Source organism: Pistacia vera, unplaced genomic scaffold (assembly GCF_008641045.1).
Source record: "Pistacia vera cultivar Batoury unplaced genomic scaffold, PisVer_v2 Contig384, whole genome shotgun sequence".
Lineage (NCBI taxonomy): Eukaryota > Viridiplantae > Streptophyta > Magnoliopsida > Sapindales > Anacardiaceae > Pistacia > Pistacia vera.
In genome coordinates, this window is record NW_022196206.1 from 58,330 (window position 1) to 73,670 (window position 15,341).

At 37.6% G+C, this 15,341-nt stretch overlaps 1 protein-coding gene across 1 annotated transcript; it reads right to left on the reverse strand.

Moving 5' to 3' along the window:
- Positions 1-6,166: 6,166 nt before the first annotated feature.
- Positions 6,167-7,821, reverse strand: LOC116140894 (geraniol 8-hydroxylase-like). The gene is made up of 2 exons (XM_031426467.1): positions 6,874-7,821; positions 6,167-6,791 (listed from the first exon to the last, which is right to left on the reverse strand). Exons 1-2 carry the CDS (start codon positions 7,819-7,821, stop codon positions 6,168-6,170), a joined length of 1,572 nt encoding a protein of 523 aa, XP_031282327.1. The 3' UTR covers position 6,167.
- Positions 7,822-15,341: the final 7,520 nt, after the last annotated feature.

Genomic DNA, 15,341 nt, shown 5'->3' on the forward strand with positions numbered 1-15,341 from the left:
GGCTACATATCGAGCCTTGGCTCAAACTGGTATTGAGGTAGCTTGGTTGCAAAATGTTTTTACTAAACTAGGGCTATCATTGTCCACCACACCTGTTATTTGGTGTGACAATGTTAGTGCTGGTGCCTTAACATCTAACCCTATTTTTCATGCTACAACAAAGCATATTGACATCAATACCCACTATATCCAAGAACAAGTGTTAGTCAAACAAGTTACAATCCAATATGTCCCTTCTAAACTTCAAATAGCTGATATATTGACCAAGCCTTTATCAGCTGCTCAGTTTGCTGAATTAAGACAGAAGCTTACTGTTCTTACTCACAAGGAAGTGTAGTGTATTTTTTTTGGTACTAACCTGATGGTTATTGTAGGGCAGAAGCATAAAATGTGATTATTTATGAAGCAGAAGATGTGATTATTTTATTTTATTTTATTTTATTTTTTTTTTTTTTTTTTTGTAGAATTACTAAGTTTGTGTTGTAGTACTGTAGTGTTGTAGGGTAATATAGTAGCATGGTTATTGAGGTCACTAAGTTTGTGCTGATAAAGAGTATAGAAATGTGCAGAGTGATGTAGGAGCATGATTACTAACTTTATGCTGTTTAAGAGCCTGGAAATGTGCAGAATAATGCAGTAGCATGATCATTGAGTTTGTGCTGTAGTAAACTGCAGTAGCATGATTATTATTGAGATTGGTGACTTGTTACAGAATAATCCAAACTCGTTTTTGCTTCTTTTCTTGATTGTTTAGCTACATTCTTACTCATTCAGCTGCATTGACACCTTGATATTCATGATCAAATCGATGATAGCAATGCAAGGCTGAGTGTCCTGGTTTGCCACAAACCTGACACATTAGGTGAGGTCTAGAGTATCCTCGCCCTCTTCCTCTACCTTTGTTAAAGAATGGATGTCCACCAACACCAAAAACTATATTACCAAAGTATTAAGGCTATTGAGGAAGGCCTATTTGTCCAAAATTCACAGATTGAGCTTGTTGAGGAACAACTCTAGTACCTACGTGTTGAGGAACAAAACCAGTACCTACAGATCCATGATAGTTAGGTAGGGACATATTCATCATCTCTGAAGAACTCCGATTAGTAGATGCTACGATAGAACCTTCAGAGGAGTTGTTCTTGGAAGCTATTAGATCTGAAGACATTTGCTCATGAAAATTCAACAAAGCACTATTATGTCTTTCTAATCTCATCTCGTGTTTGTGCAAAAGAAACAAAGCTTCTTGAAAAGAGGTCTGACTAGCATTAGATACCAAATTAGTAATAACAGCATCATATTCTGGACCTAAGCCATCTAGAATATACAATAACAGTTCTTCATCTTCAATATTCACACCACTAGCAACTAATTCATCCCCTATTTCTCTCATTCTTAACAGATACTCATTAACAATTTGAGAATCCTTTTTTGTCATTTGTAATAAGTTCCTCAGATATAGAGTTCGAGCTTTAGAAAATGATTGGAAATGCAACTGTAGCGTATTCCAAATTCATAAGCATTGATCCATTTAGATACATGTCTAAACATTGATTTAGAGATAGATGATAGTAACCAGCTTACCAGGAACTGATCCGTTCTTTTCCAGCTAAAGTACTTAGGGTTTGGTTCCTTTACCATCAGCTCACTTTCTTTTGACTACTCCAGTTAAAACATAGGAGGAAAAACCTTTGTTCCAATAATGAATCCATCCAATTCATGAGAAGCAAGAGCTGGCAAAACTTGAGAACGCTAGTAACTATAGTTTCGTTCCACCAATTTCACAGTTATTGTTAGAAGTGAAGATTGAGCTATCAAGTGTTGTGTGTTTCCACTATCAAGTGATTCAGCCTCAACTTTAGAGGAAATATTTGAGAAATCGAAGCTTGAATTTGCCATTGACACTTGTCTATGGCTCTGATACCATGAAAAGGTTTTAGCTATTTCAAAAAAATCAAGAAACCTAAAGGGAAGAAAAGAAAAGAACACACAATTCTTAAGCTTGAAGAAGAAGAGTGATTTTTCTTATTAATTGCCAAATAACAACCTAACTACCTTTATACAACCAAACAATCTAAATGCACCATATTGGTGATACAAGCATGACAAATTACAAACTAACCCTCATACTTATTAAAAAATTGATTATACAAAACTTAGTCTAATATCCCCACTTAAAGAAGACTTCGTCTAATAGAAAGAGAAGGAAAGGAAAAGAAAAGAGAAAGGGAATTAAATTTTGATTTATGAGGCTTCAAGTAAATAATCTTGCCCTTCTTCATAAGGGATTTTTCTAGCGAAATATAACGGTAAGTGGGAAAGTGTCATTTTGAAACTTAATTGGTGGGAAAGTTTCATTTTGCTTAACCTTGGGTGGGAGTGTATTGTTCTCCCCTATTTATGACATACCACCTCCTATCTTTATTGCTTACATTCCAGAAGAATCAAAGTGGCTGTTGTAGATCAACAATCGTTAGATAGAGATGCAACGCTCACATTGTTAAAAGATAATTTAAACCAATCCTAAAATAGAATGAAGCAACAAGCTTATAAGCACTTATGGAAACGAGAATTTGAAAAAGGTGACATGGTTTATTTGTAGATGCAACCTTTTAAGCAAACTTCAACAGCTTTAAGAGAAAATCAAAAGCTTCTCTCAATAATTAAGTGAAACGATTTATCTTTAGGAGTCGCTAGAAAAATTAACAATTCTTTTATGCAACGACATTGAATTGTAAACCCAATATGGCAATATCGACTTAAGACTCTTGATGCCCTAGAGTTCTCAAGATGGATGAAATAAAAGAATCCTACATCACTTTATCAAATATGAGTCCTTTGTAGGAAAGTGACTGTGTAATACCCCCCTTTTTTTAATGGAATTTTATTAGATCTTATTTTGTGATTTTGGGGAGTAAAGTGTAAGAATTTGAAAGTTTTGGGGAGCACAGTAATAGCCGAACAAGTGGGGGCTAAATTAAATTTTTTTAGATATTTAGATGAACAGTGACCATGCAATGAAAAGAAAAATGGAGAAGAAGAAGAAGAAGAAGGAAAAGAGAGAAGGAAAATGAGAGAAAGAAAAGAGACAAAAGGGAGAAAGAAGAAGAAGGGAAGGGAGAGAAAGATGAAACCAATAATAGAGAGAGAGGAGAGAGGAGAGAAGAGAACGACGGAGGTGGCTGGAAAAGTGGCCACTGGCGAGAAATTCCAGTGATTGGAAAGAGCAAAGGGAGATTGAGCAAATGGGAAGTGAGTAAAGCTTGATGTTTCCCTTTTTGGTGATTAATGATTCAATTGGTTTAAAGAACTCTCTTTGGATTGCTTTGTCTATGAATTGGTATAAATTCATGAAATCCAAACTAAAATAGGGAGATTTATTTCAATAATTTTGTGTGGGTAGAACATACATGTTGTTCCTAAACAAAAATGGGTTAAAGATATGATTTTTGATATAAGGGTTTATTGTGCAAAATCTGTCCATCTGAGATTCCAAAAATTGTTTACATGTTTTGGGTTTTTTATTGAAGCTGAATTTTGGATATCTTGTTGTAGGCTTCTTGAGAGTGTTCAGAAATTTATTTCACTCAAAAACTCGAAGGATTGAATTTTATATGGATTTTTGAAATCTGCCCTGAAAATTCTGGAATTTTCGTTTTCTGCAGAACATTTATTTTTGGAAAATGATTTGATGCATCTATTCTTATCCAAATTGAGTGATTTTAAATTCTGGTGAATCCTATATGCGTATAGTTTAATTCTGGACAGTTTCATGAGGTTTAGATAAGGGATGAATTGTTATGAATTTTACAAGTCAGTAACCTCAATTCTGGAAACAGTTGGCAGATTTGAATGAGTTGAAAGAAAATTGTGTTTTAAATATTTATTGATTTTAGAATGACTTGAGAAAATTATGGGAACAACTTATGTGTCTCTAGAATGCCCAATTAAAATTAAGGCTTATATTGATGAATGAAATTTTTATGAAAAATCCGAGAGCAACTGATGTTTGGTTATGAGACAGTTTTGTTAAAGAAGAAGTTAGGTTAATCTTTTGGTGTTTGAAGTGTCCAATGATTTTAATATTGAGGTGTTACCTTAGAGGGACTTATTATGGAGGATTTATTGGATTTTTTATATAGGGAGGCAAGTGGGGCATTGTTAGAGGATTTTAATCTTTTTCAGCTTAAGGGTTGAGCTCCAAAATGTGAATGGAAAAATCTAAACCCTTAACTTTCGTTTTAACAAAGTTATTTCTAAATGCTTATTTATACTTGTTTATTGTTTTAAATTGCCTAATATGTTTGATTTCTTTATATAAATGAGCTTTATTGCAATGTTATTGTTGGAAATTGTTGATTGACATGAGAAAGATGGAATTTTGATGGTTTTGGGCAACAATTTGAAAAGAAATGAAAATGGGTTGAAATTATTAGATTTGAAAACATTTGAGAATTTGCATTTATATTTTTACGTTACATGAGATGTTATGAAATTATTATATTTTATGAGAAAAATGTTTTGAGAATATGTATGAGATGTTTGTGGTTTTCAAACCACCCTACGTAGTACCCATCCCCCTCATGATATTAATTTGATTCTACGCATGTGTATGATTGATGATTTGCAGGCCCGAGTGAGGTAGATATCGCTACATAGGATTTGATTTGCCGGCCCAAGTGGGTCGAAGGCCCGAACGAGGCAGATATCGCTACATAAGATTTTATTTGTCAGTCTAAGTGGGTCGAAGGCCCGAGCAAGGCAGATATCGCTACACAGGATATAATTGTGTCGGCCTGAGTGATGCTCGGTCTCACAGGGTCGAAGGCTTGAGTGGTGTTCGATTCCGCCTAGCAAGATGGATTTAGTGGTTCAACGCGCACAATGTTAGATCTTGCTGAGTTTGAAGGATTTACCTTTGGGTACTAGTTGGGTGAGAGTTTTCACATATGGTTGAGAAATGGTTTGGATATATAAATGTATATCATTTATTTAAAAATGGAAATTTAAAAATGAAAATGTTATTTGTATATGAAATGTTTTTAGAAATGATATGTTTAGAGAAACATGAGTATTGATTTGTTTACCATAATAGTTTTCAGAAAGAAGTTTTGCAATGAGAGACTTCAACATTTGTTATGAAAGATGACTTATATTATAAAATGTGTTTATGGAAATGAAATTTTATAAGCATGAATGTTTTTATTATTTATTGAAATGTTCTATTACATACTAACCCATTCCCCACTAACTGAGCATTTCAAGCTCACCCCTCGTTTTCAAATGTTTTTCTTTATCCCTACCAGGTCAAGAAGGAGATCATGCAGATGAGTGAATCCCACTCAAGGTTGGGTCACACGACTTTATTTCGTCATATGTTTCATAGCTGTGTTTCATTTTCCGTTGCAAAGTTTATGTTTCTTCATCATATATTTATTTCATGTTTTGAATTGTAAAAGATATGGAAAAATCCGATACCATACGTTCATTTTGTAAAGGAAAATTCAATTGTATTTTGTTTATTTGCAAATAATGTTATATTTTTTTTGTGGTAAACAAAAATGAGTGTTTATAAATGTTTTAGCTAGAAGAGTTTTATGATGTTTTAATTCATAAATAGGTTTTTATAGTTTTCCCACATGGCATGTCTCGGTCACCCGAGTCTCATGGGTGCGCCCAGAGCCTATAGGATAGGGAGGGTTAGGACGGGTCGTGTCAGACTGGGACTTAGTTCACCACCTAAATCTAAATGGCTCTTTATTGTCAGCTTACTTCACCGTCTTCATTCACTTCAAAAGATTGCTGCCTATATTTTTCAATTTTTGTTCTCAATTGGATCAAGCAAAATCTACCCTCAGAAACTAAACTAATTAATAAAAATGATACCACAGAATCAACAATATACAAGTTCAAGCACATTAGTAAGAGACATTATTGGACATTAACCATACAATTGAAGCGTTACAACCAGAGATTAATGGTGTGTATTCGTTTTCTAACATTGGATGCTTGAAAATAGAACTTACAAACCAGCCAAATAAGGCTCCACTTTTTGGCCCAAGACCAAGTTTTATTTTGCAAATACCTGCCCATTTTTAGTCCACCGCGAAAATGCCAAATAATTCAGCATCTTCCAGATATCATACTAATAAAGAGCAGATATCATACTAATAAAGCTCCAAATTCGATAATCTTGGTGTTGGAACAGCGATCAAAGGCTTCATTTTCTTCACAACAATCCCAAATTGGTCAGAAAGATCCAACTCAGTACCATCTGGCAATTTCCACTCAAAGGAGTGCAACAATGAAGCCAATACAGACATTAGCATTTTCTCTGCCAAATTAATCCCCGGGCAAACTCTCCTACCTGAACCAAATGGCATATACTGGAAATTTTTTCCCATGTAATCAAAATTTCCAGGGTCATTCAAGAACCTTTCAGGTCGAAATTCCAAGGGGTTCTCCCAAAACCGAGGATCTGTTTGGATAGCCCCAACATTTATCATAATTCTTGAACCTTTGGGTATGGTATAGCCGCCAATAGTGCAAGTTTCGCTCGGAGAACGTGGCACTAGAAAGGGAAGAGCCGGGTGGAGACGTAATGTTTCTTTCACAACGATATCTAAGTACTTCAACTTAGGCAAGTGAGACTCTTCCACCAAGCCATCCATGCCTACAACTTCGGCTAATTCTTCTTGAACCTTCTTCATTATTTCCGGATGTTTCATCAATTCTGCCATTGTCCACTCCGCCATAGTGGTTGTTGTGTCGGTTCCACCCAAAATCATGTCCTGTGAAGAAAATAACAACACTGAGATGGAAAAAATTCATAGGAAATAATAAATAAGACTATTTACGAAACAGCAACTATACCACAAGCAATGCCTTAAGTTGGATCTTCGTAATTGAATTTGCACTATCTTTATGCCCAGTAAGCTCGAGCAGAAGCTGCAAGAAATCCTTCTTTTCATTTTTCCCTTCTCCCTCTTTAACCGCTTCCGTATTCCTATATTTCTCTATAACGGGATCAAGAATAATCCTTTCGATAGAGGACAAAAGTTTCTTTGTCCGCTTTTGTATTCCCTGTAAATCAAACCTCGAAAGCACCGGAAAGAGGTCTGAAACATTTGGTGTTGCTAAGAGCACCATGAATTCTGCAAATAACTCTCGTAAGTCAACCCCAAGATTGGTCCTCTGCTCTCCTTCAAGCGAGCCACCCCAAATCATGTTCTGAACCACATTGATCAAAGTTCCAAGAGACAATTCCCCAACATCTACAGGCTCTCCAACTTTGTTGTACACATCTCTAATAGTTTTCTTAATAACTTGTTTTCTTAGAGGGTAACAAGCTTCAAGGCTCGCATTACTCATCAAGTTGGTCACAAATATTTTGCGTAACTTTCTCCAGGCAGAACCATAAGGGGCCCAGGCAATATTGTTTTCACCATAGGAGGAGAATAGTACTGCGCCCGGTGGGTCGCGATTGGCACAGATTGTATCTTGGTCACGAACCACTTCTTTTGCCAGTGAAGGTGAGCTCACCACTACGCATAATTTGTTTCCGAGCCACACCTTGTAAATAGGACCATAGATTCCAGCCAATTCTGTGAATGATTTGGCGAGATGAGAATCAAGAAATGGAAGGTAACCGATTACTGGAAAACCACGTGGACCCGGGGGCAGTGGAGGAATTAATCTCTTTGATTTCTTGAGATTCCAGATCACCCCCAATACAACAGCAAAACAAGTGATGATTACCGTGAAAATCTTGCATTTCTCATCGCTGGGATCGCACCACCAAGAGGACATATCGAATGCCATATTATTGTTAATTTGTGAATGAAAAGAAAATGCAGCAGTAAGGAATTTTTATTGGTAAAAATGAAGGGTCAAGTACGATAACAATTCTTTTTGGAGCCCACGTGTCAATGACTCACAAGCCGTTGGCAAAGGCCAAAGGCCAATCTCAACTTATCCAAGTAGAAACTGCCAATCTACGTAAATTGAATTCCTACATTATTTAATTACAACGTACATCAGATATGTTTTAAAATTATTGTAAAACAAGACCTGTCTGTATCGCTGTGTCTGTCATCTATGTATAATATTGGCATTATCTCAGGGGTCATGTCAGGTTGGCAGAAATGAACATGGTGGGTAGTGGGTACATGAGAGAGTGGTGTTATTTAATTCTTACTCAATCTCTTTCCAATTTTTGGAAGTTTGTATTCACAATGTGAAAATGGAGGAAATTTAACTCGCCAGACCTCCCAAGTTTGCATTTAAAAAAATAACCCTGAAAAAAATTTACAATTTTTTTAAGTGAGAAAAACTGACGCGGCACACTTTAGATTCATTAAATATGTAAAATAGGTTAAATTGAAAAGATTTAAACATATGTGGGTAATATTATAATTAACAAAAGTTTGTTTAAAATTTAAAAATAAAAAATGACCCCCTCCCTTCAAAATCACTTAATCAAGTAATATACCTAAAAAACGACCCACGAAACGCCGTTGATTTCTCTGCGATTTCTGGCAATAAAAGTTCCCTATTTCCGGCCACTATTCGACCCTAAAGATTTGTTACACAAAATCATGGCTGATATTCATAAAAAGGATGAAAACCCAACCCCACTCCAATTCTTAGACTCCGGCGGTAGTGGCTATTCAAAGACTGTCGAAGAAGACACTCCGGTGGATCATCCAATGAGTCAAGGTGATCCAAAGGCAGAAAAGACAATAGCGGCACAATAACAGAGAGAAGAATCGAAAAATGGTTCTGAAGAAGAGGACACCGACGAGAATTCAGACGAGGAGGAGGACGCTGGTGAAGAAAGGGTATGTTTTTTACTGGTGGTTTTGAATTTGATGAATAATTTGATTGGTTTGTGTGAATTTGGGGGATATGTAGTTAGTTTTATTGTTACGGTGATTGTGGCGTTTTGTTGAGCAGTTGGCAAGCATCATGGGTTCTGGAGGATGGGGGAAAGCAAGGGAGGCCATAGGGAGTTGGAGGGTTGGGGATGGCAAGAGGTGGCAAAATAGGGGGTTGGAGGGTTGCCCTACATATTGCAGGGCTAGCCACGCATAGCTGTGTACGCAACCCCCCTATTCTGCCACCTCTTACCATCCTCAGCCATCTCCAGTCATGGAACCTACCACAACAGCCTCTGTAGGGCCTGCATTAGCTGATGTAGTCCTCTCGAAGCCAAAAACACCCACTCCCTGATGCCCTTGAAGCCCATATCCCCCAAATTGGCAACCTATTAGTTGTTTTGGTTTCTTTTTTTGCTAATATTTAGTTTATATCAATTGTGCAAATTTTCTAAAGCTTAAATTATAAAGACTATGGCTTGGAGGTTGTAAGCGATAAGGTACCGTACTTCACCATAAGGGTGACAGTTAGGTCGAGTTGGTAAGTTTTTATGAGAATAATAGAGATTTTAGAGGAATAAAAGAAGGGAATGGGCCGATTCAAAGAGAGTTGTTTTGGTCATTTTGCAGACACTGAAGAAAGTTGGAAAAAGGCGTTCTGGGGACAAGGAGTGCATTATATGCTGCTACACTCAGTTAAAAGCAAAAAAAAATGATATGTGGTTCGTGGTGGATGGGAAGCCACTACGTTTTGGGATGATAGACTATGCCCTGATGACAGGCTTAAGATGTGGGGCATTTCCAGATGCGGAAGAGCAAGAGAGAATAACAAAGAGTAGGGCAGCCGATAACTTGGCTAAAAGGTTTTTTTTTTTTTTTTTGGGGGGGGGGGGGGGGGGGGGGGGGGGGGGGAGGCTTCTATTACAGGACACGTTTAAAGGAGGGGTTAGGAAAAAGGTGGGTATCTCTTCAAAAAAGTTCAAGATGTGCCTGATAGGTTCATGCATTTGATCCTAATGTCTTTTGACTTAACAAAAGTCGTTAATATAGTTAGGTGAAGTTGCAAGCAACATGGACTTATTAATGCTATCCATGAGGACGGGTATCATTTCAGCTAACCATCGATCCTTGCATGGAAAAGACATGGCGATAAGCATCGCCAAGCGTCAAGAAGGATGGACAAGTGTACAATTGTTGGTTCCCATGGGCAATGCAGGTAAATATTAATAGCTTTTTGTTATATTTTTTATTTATATGTGTTTAAATTGTGATATGAACTTTTTTTTTTTACAATGTAGGCTTGGATGTATGAGGTCATCCCTGTCCTAGCCAAGCCGGGGGGGGGGGGGGGGGGGGGGGGCGAAAGAAGACTTTGGATGAGCAACCATAATTTCCTAAGATTTGTAGTGGCACATCGAGAGGTGTACCCATTGGGATTATGACCAAATAGAAATAAAAATTCAAGCGCTCGAGTAAGATTAAAGGATTAATCTTTTGAATATGCACTGCTTTTAAATGTGGCTTAAATTTGATTGATTTTGTTCTTATTGTAGGGAGTCTCGTCCCTTCTCACCCTATTAGGGATGAAATGGGAGAGGAGTATGAAATGGGATGGGGGGGGGGGGGGGGGGGGGAGTTCTATTACAGGACACGATTTAAAGGAGGGGTTAGGAAAAGGTGGGTATACCTCTTCAAAAAAGTTCAAGATGTGCCTGATATGGTTCATGCATTTGATCCTAATGTCTTTTGACTTAACAAAAGTCGTTAATATAGATTAGGTGAAGTTTGCAAGCAACATGGACTTATTTAATGCTTATCCATGAGGACGGGTATCATTTCAGCTAACCATCGACTCCTTGCATGGAAAAGACATGGCGATAAAGCATCGCCAAGCTGTCAAGAAGGATGGACCAAGCATGTACAATTTGTTTGGCTTCCCATGGGCAATGCAGGTAAATATTAATAGCTTTTTGTTATATTTTTTATATTATATGTGTTTAAATTGTGATATGAACTTTTTTTTTTTACAATGTAGGCTTGGATGTATGAGGTCATCCCTGTCCTAGCCAAGCCGGGGGGGGGGGGGGGGGGGGGGGGGGGGGGGGGGGGGGGGGGGGGCGAAAGAAGACTTTGGATGAGCAACCATAATTTCCTAAGATGTTGTAGTGGCACATCGAGAGGTGTACCCATTGGGATTATGACAAAATAGAAATAAAAATTCAAGCGCTCGAGTAAGATTAAAGGATTAATCTTTTGAATATGCACTTGCTTTTAAATGTGGCTTAAATTTGATTGATTTTGTTTCTTATTGTAGGGAGTCATACATCCCTTCCTCACCCCTATTAGGGATGAAATGGGAGAGGAGTATGTTACATCGTTTAACACTAGACGATGCAGCAGATGAAAGAATAGACAGCCTAATGTGGGACCTAGAAGGGGTCACGCATGTGAGTGCAGTTGCAGGGCCACTGCTTGAGAATGTTGTTGAGGAAGAGGAAGAGGTTCGTATGCCTCCACCCAATTGGCAAACCGGTACAAAAAGTACCTCTTTGCCGAGGTGTTAGGGTTAGGAGAATGAGGTGGTTGACCTCATAAATGATTTGTTTGAGAGTTTTACAACAGCCGTTTATGAGAGGTTTGAGAAGATGGAAGAGCTGATGAAAATGGTGGATGAGAAAGTTGATAGGGTGGAAGAGAATGTTGATAGGGTAGAAGAGGAAGTTGGTAGGGTATTGAAAGTGATTGAAGTGCAACTTGAGCATAAAAGAGAGAGCTGAAAGAGTAAGCACGTAAAATCTTGTTACACGGTAGTAACGTATGGAAAGAAGAGAAATCGAAGAAAAAAAATGAGGAAGTCCATGAAAGTGGAAAAGCAAAAATGGAGGAAGGCAAGGAGGAAGGCAGAGGAAGTGGGGAAGTGAAAATGGAAGAGGGTGAGGCAAGACACGAAAAAAGTAGGGAAGTGAAAATGGAGGAAGGTAAGGAGGAAGGCAAAGGAAGCGAGCAAATGAAAATGGAGGAGTTAAAGGTCCATTTGCATAGACCAATAGATGAGGAAAAGAAAAAACTCTTTTATGCCTATTACAATGATTCTGGAAGATATGGGCATGTGAAGTGCAAGACTGGGATTATTCCCAAGAGTCGTTTGAGAAGATGTTGACAATGGGCAGGTGGCTCACTGACTCGGTGAGTTATTTTCCCTTATTTTTGCTTATGTTTTCCATGAGGTATTGTATACTCATCATGTTGTTTTTATTTGATGTAGCATATTGATGGGGTATTGGCACTTATGAGACTACAATAGAGTAGTAATGGTGATATTTTGTATTTGCACTGTATCATCACCAATGTGGCCTTTGGCCAAAGGCTAGTAACTAAATATCACACTTTAATGAAAAAGTGGAGGTGCAACAAGGGGAGGCAAGCAGAAAAGGTTGGCCACCTATGACTTTGACAGTGTCTTGGATGATTTTCAGTCTGATGAGAGGATGATGCAGTATGTACAGGGGGAAAGGCCTAAATATGGCAACAGTTAAGCAAACGTTAAAAGAGTATACTGAATCATAAATATTAAGGATATGCATTCGATAACCGTCGTTTGGGTACTAGAGGAGGGCTTGCTGCAGATCCTTGATTGCAACTCAAGTATTTGTCAAGAGAGGCAACTGGGGATGAAGTTGCAGCTGCTGTGTATATTGTTCCGTGGCTGTTGCGTAACAGCGGAATGTTTCATCACTTGGATGATGAACAACTGACGGGAAAGTGGCCACTCAAGCGCCTTCCCGTCCCGATGAATGACTCGAGGTAAATTTTGTATAAAACTTACATAATACAAGTGTTCTATAAGTTGATTCTAATGCTAATGTCTTCCTCCTATTGTAGTGCTGATAGCGGGGCATATGCACTAAAATTTATTGAGTTTGACATGACCAACACCCCAATGGATAGGTTGAATGATGAAACAATGAGCAACTTTTAGGAGTGCTTGGTTATTGAGTGCTTCTATGGGCATATAGACCCCTTTTGATTGACCAGAACTCAATCCAAGTTATTGTTGATGCTATCATCAAAAGGCATGGAAGTTGGACTTAGAGTTTTGTAGTTTATGTGAGATGCATTTCTTATTGGGTTGTCTTGAATAATTGGATTGTCTTGAATTAGAACAGCTGGTGTTGTTAGGCGTCAGGCTATTGATACTTGGGTTGTGGTGTTATGTATGCTTTATGGCCAAGGCCAAGGCTGGATAATGTTGGAAGAGGTGCTGTAAAAGGAGACGAAGAGGCTGCTACGAAGAGGCTGCTACTACTGCTGCTAATGCTGAAGGTGTGCTGGATAATTGTGGAGGATGGGGAAGTGGATGAAGAGAATGATAAAGAGGGAAGATGGAGGCTGCCAATGCTGCTTTATTTTCGGCATATATAGCACATTTATTTGTTGTATATAATGTTATAATTTAACGTAATTGACACATTTCAGATTTGTATAAAAGAAATTCAGTATTTCTTTCCCTCTTTTGAGTTTGAGTTTATTTAGTATTCTTGTTAAATGACATTAATGTGTTGATGCAATTAGGTTGTCGAATTCAGGAGAAAAGATGGAATGAATATGTGTTGGTGATTTTAGTTTGTCAAAATTCAGGCAAAAAGCTGGAAAAAATAAGTGTTCCCTATGATTGCTTAAGCGAATATATATATCCCTTAAGCGATGTCGCTTAAGCAATAAAGGGTTTTCTGTACAGGATCGCTTAAGCAAGACCATAAATCTCTTAAGCGATCGTGCACCGGGAAGATCTTGATTCTACCTTAGACTTGATTGCTTAAGCGATCATAAATCGCTTAAGCGACCAAGGCTAAAAGTGAAGAATCGCTTAAGCGATCATGCATCTAGGATGATCTTGATTCTGCCTTGGACTTGATCGCTTAAGTGATCGTAAATCGCTTAATCAGCCAAGGCTAAAAGTGAAGAATTGCTTAAGTGATCTTGATTCTGTGTTAGACTTGATCGCTTAAGTGACCAAGTGTAAAAGTGAAGAATTGCTTAAGCTATCGTGCACTTGGGGTGACTTCATTTTGCCTTGGACTTGATTGCTTAAGCGATCATGCATCGCTTAAGTGACCAAGGGTAAAAGTGAAGAATCACTTAAGTGATCTTGATTTTGGCTTGTATGTGATCGCTTAAGCGACTAAGGCTAAATATACAAGATTGCTTAAGCGAGACCTTAAATCACTTAAGCGATCCAATATATTCGGATGATCTTTATTATGCCTTTCACAAGATCGCTTAAGTGATTTGTATTATTGCTTTAGCGACGAAGGCTTATAAACACTAGATCGCTTAAGCGATCCCTTTTTTTTTTTTTTTTTTTGGAATAGGTTGTCAACCCCATAGTAAGTGACGTTAATGTGAACTTCAGACGTTTACAACATCACATGATTATTAACATTAATGTTAAGCGGCATCGGTTATTAACACATATTAAGCCCAATTAAGAAGGATTATTTGCAACCTAGTTCCATCAACACATATTAAGGTTACAACCATATGATATATGGATGAATGTCATAGCGCACTAGTGTGACACGTTAGTAGAAAAGTACCTCATTTCACAAATATAGATGGTGTATTTGAGAATGATTATTGTGCTCTTTTTACTAACTAAAATGCAATCAAATCTTGTACAATGTGGGGGGAATAGATTGAAATAAGCTTGAATTTTGACTGTACGATTAGTTCAGTGGACCATTATCTATCTTGTGTCGACTGATTTGATTATTTATATCACTTAATCGATTTTTTTAAATTATATTTTAATTAAACTAATTTTTTAACGTGTGTAGATAAACATGGAAAAGAAATGTTAAAGTATAGAATGATTCTATATAATACAAATTTTAATGTTTTAAAGTACCAAAGATAATTAGCCTTGATCGCTTAAGCGATGTATGGTTTTACTTAAGCGATCTTGTATATTTAGTCTTGGTCGCTTAAACGATGTATGTTATTGCTTAAGCGATCTTGTCAAAGACAGTATAAAGACCATCCGAATATACTGGATTGCTTAAGCGATTTCAAGTATCGCTTAAGCGATCTAGTATATTTAGCCGTAGTCGCTTAAGCGATTGTATAAGCAAGAATCTAGATCACTTAAGCGACTCTTCACTTTTACCCTTGGTCGCTTAAGCGATCAGGTCCAAGGCATAATGAAGTCACCCTAGGTGCACGATTGCTTAAGCGATTTAAGGTCTTGCTTAAGTGATTCTTCACTTTTACACTTGGTCGCTTAAGCGATCAAGTCCAAGGTAGAATCAAGATCACTTAAGCGATTCTTCACTTTTAGTCTTGGTCGATTAAGCGATTCAGGATCGCTTAAGCGATCAAGTCCAAGGCAGAATCAAGATCATTCCAGATGCACGATCGCTTATGTGATTTATGTATCGCTAAAGCGATTCTTCACTTTTAGCCTAG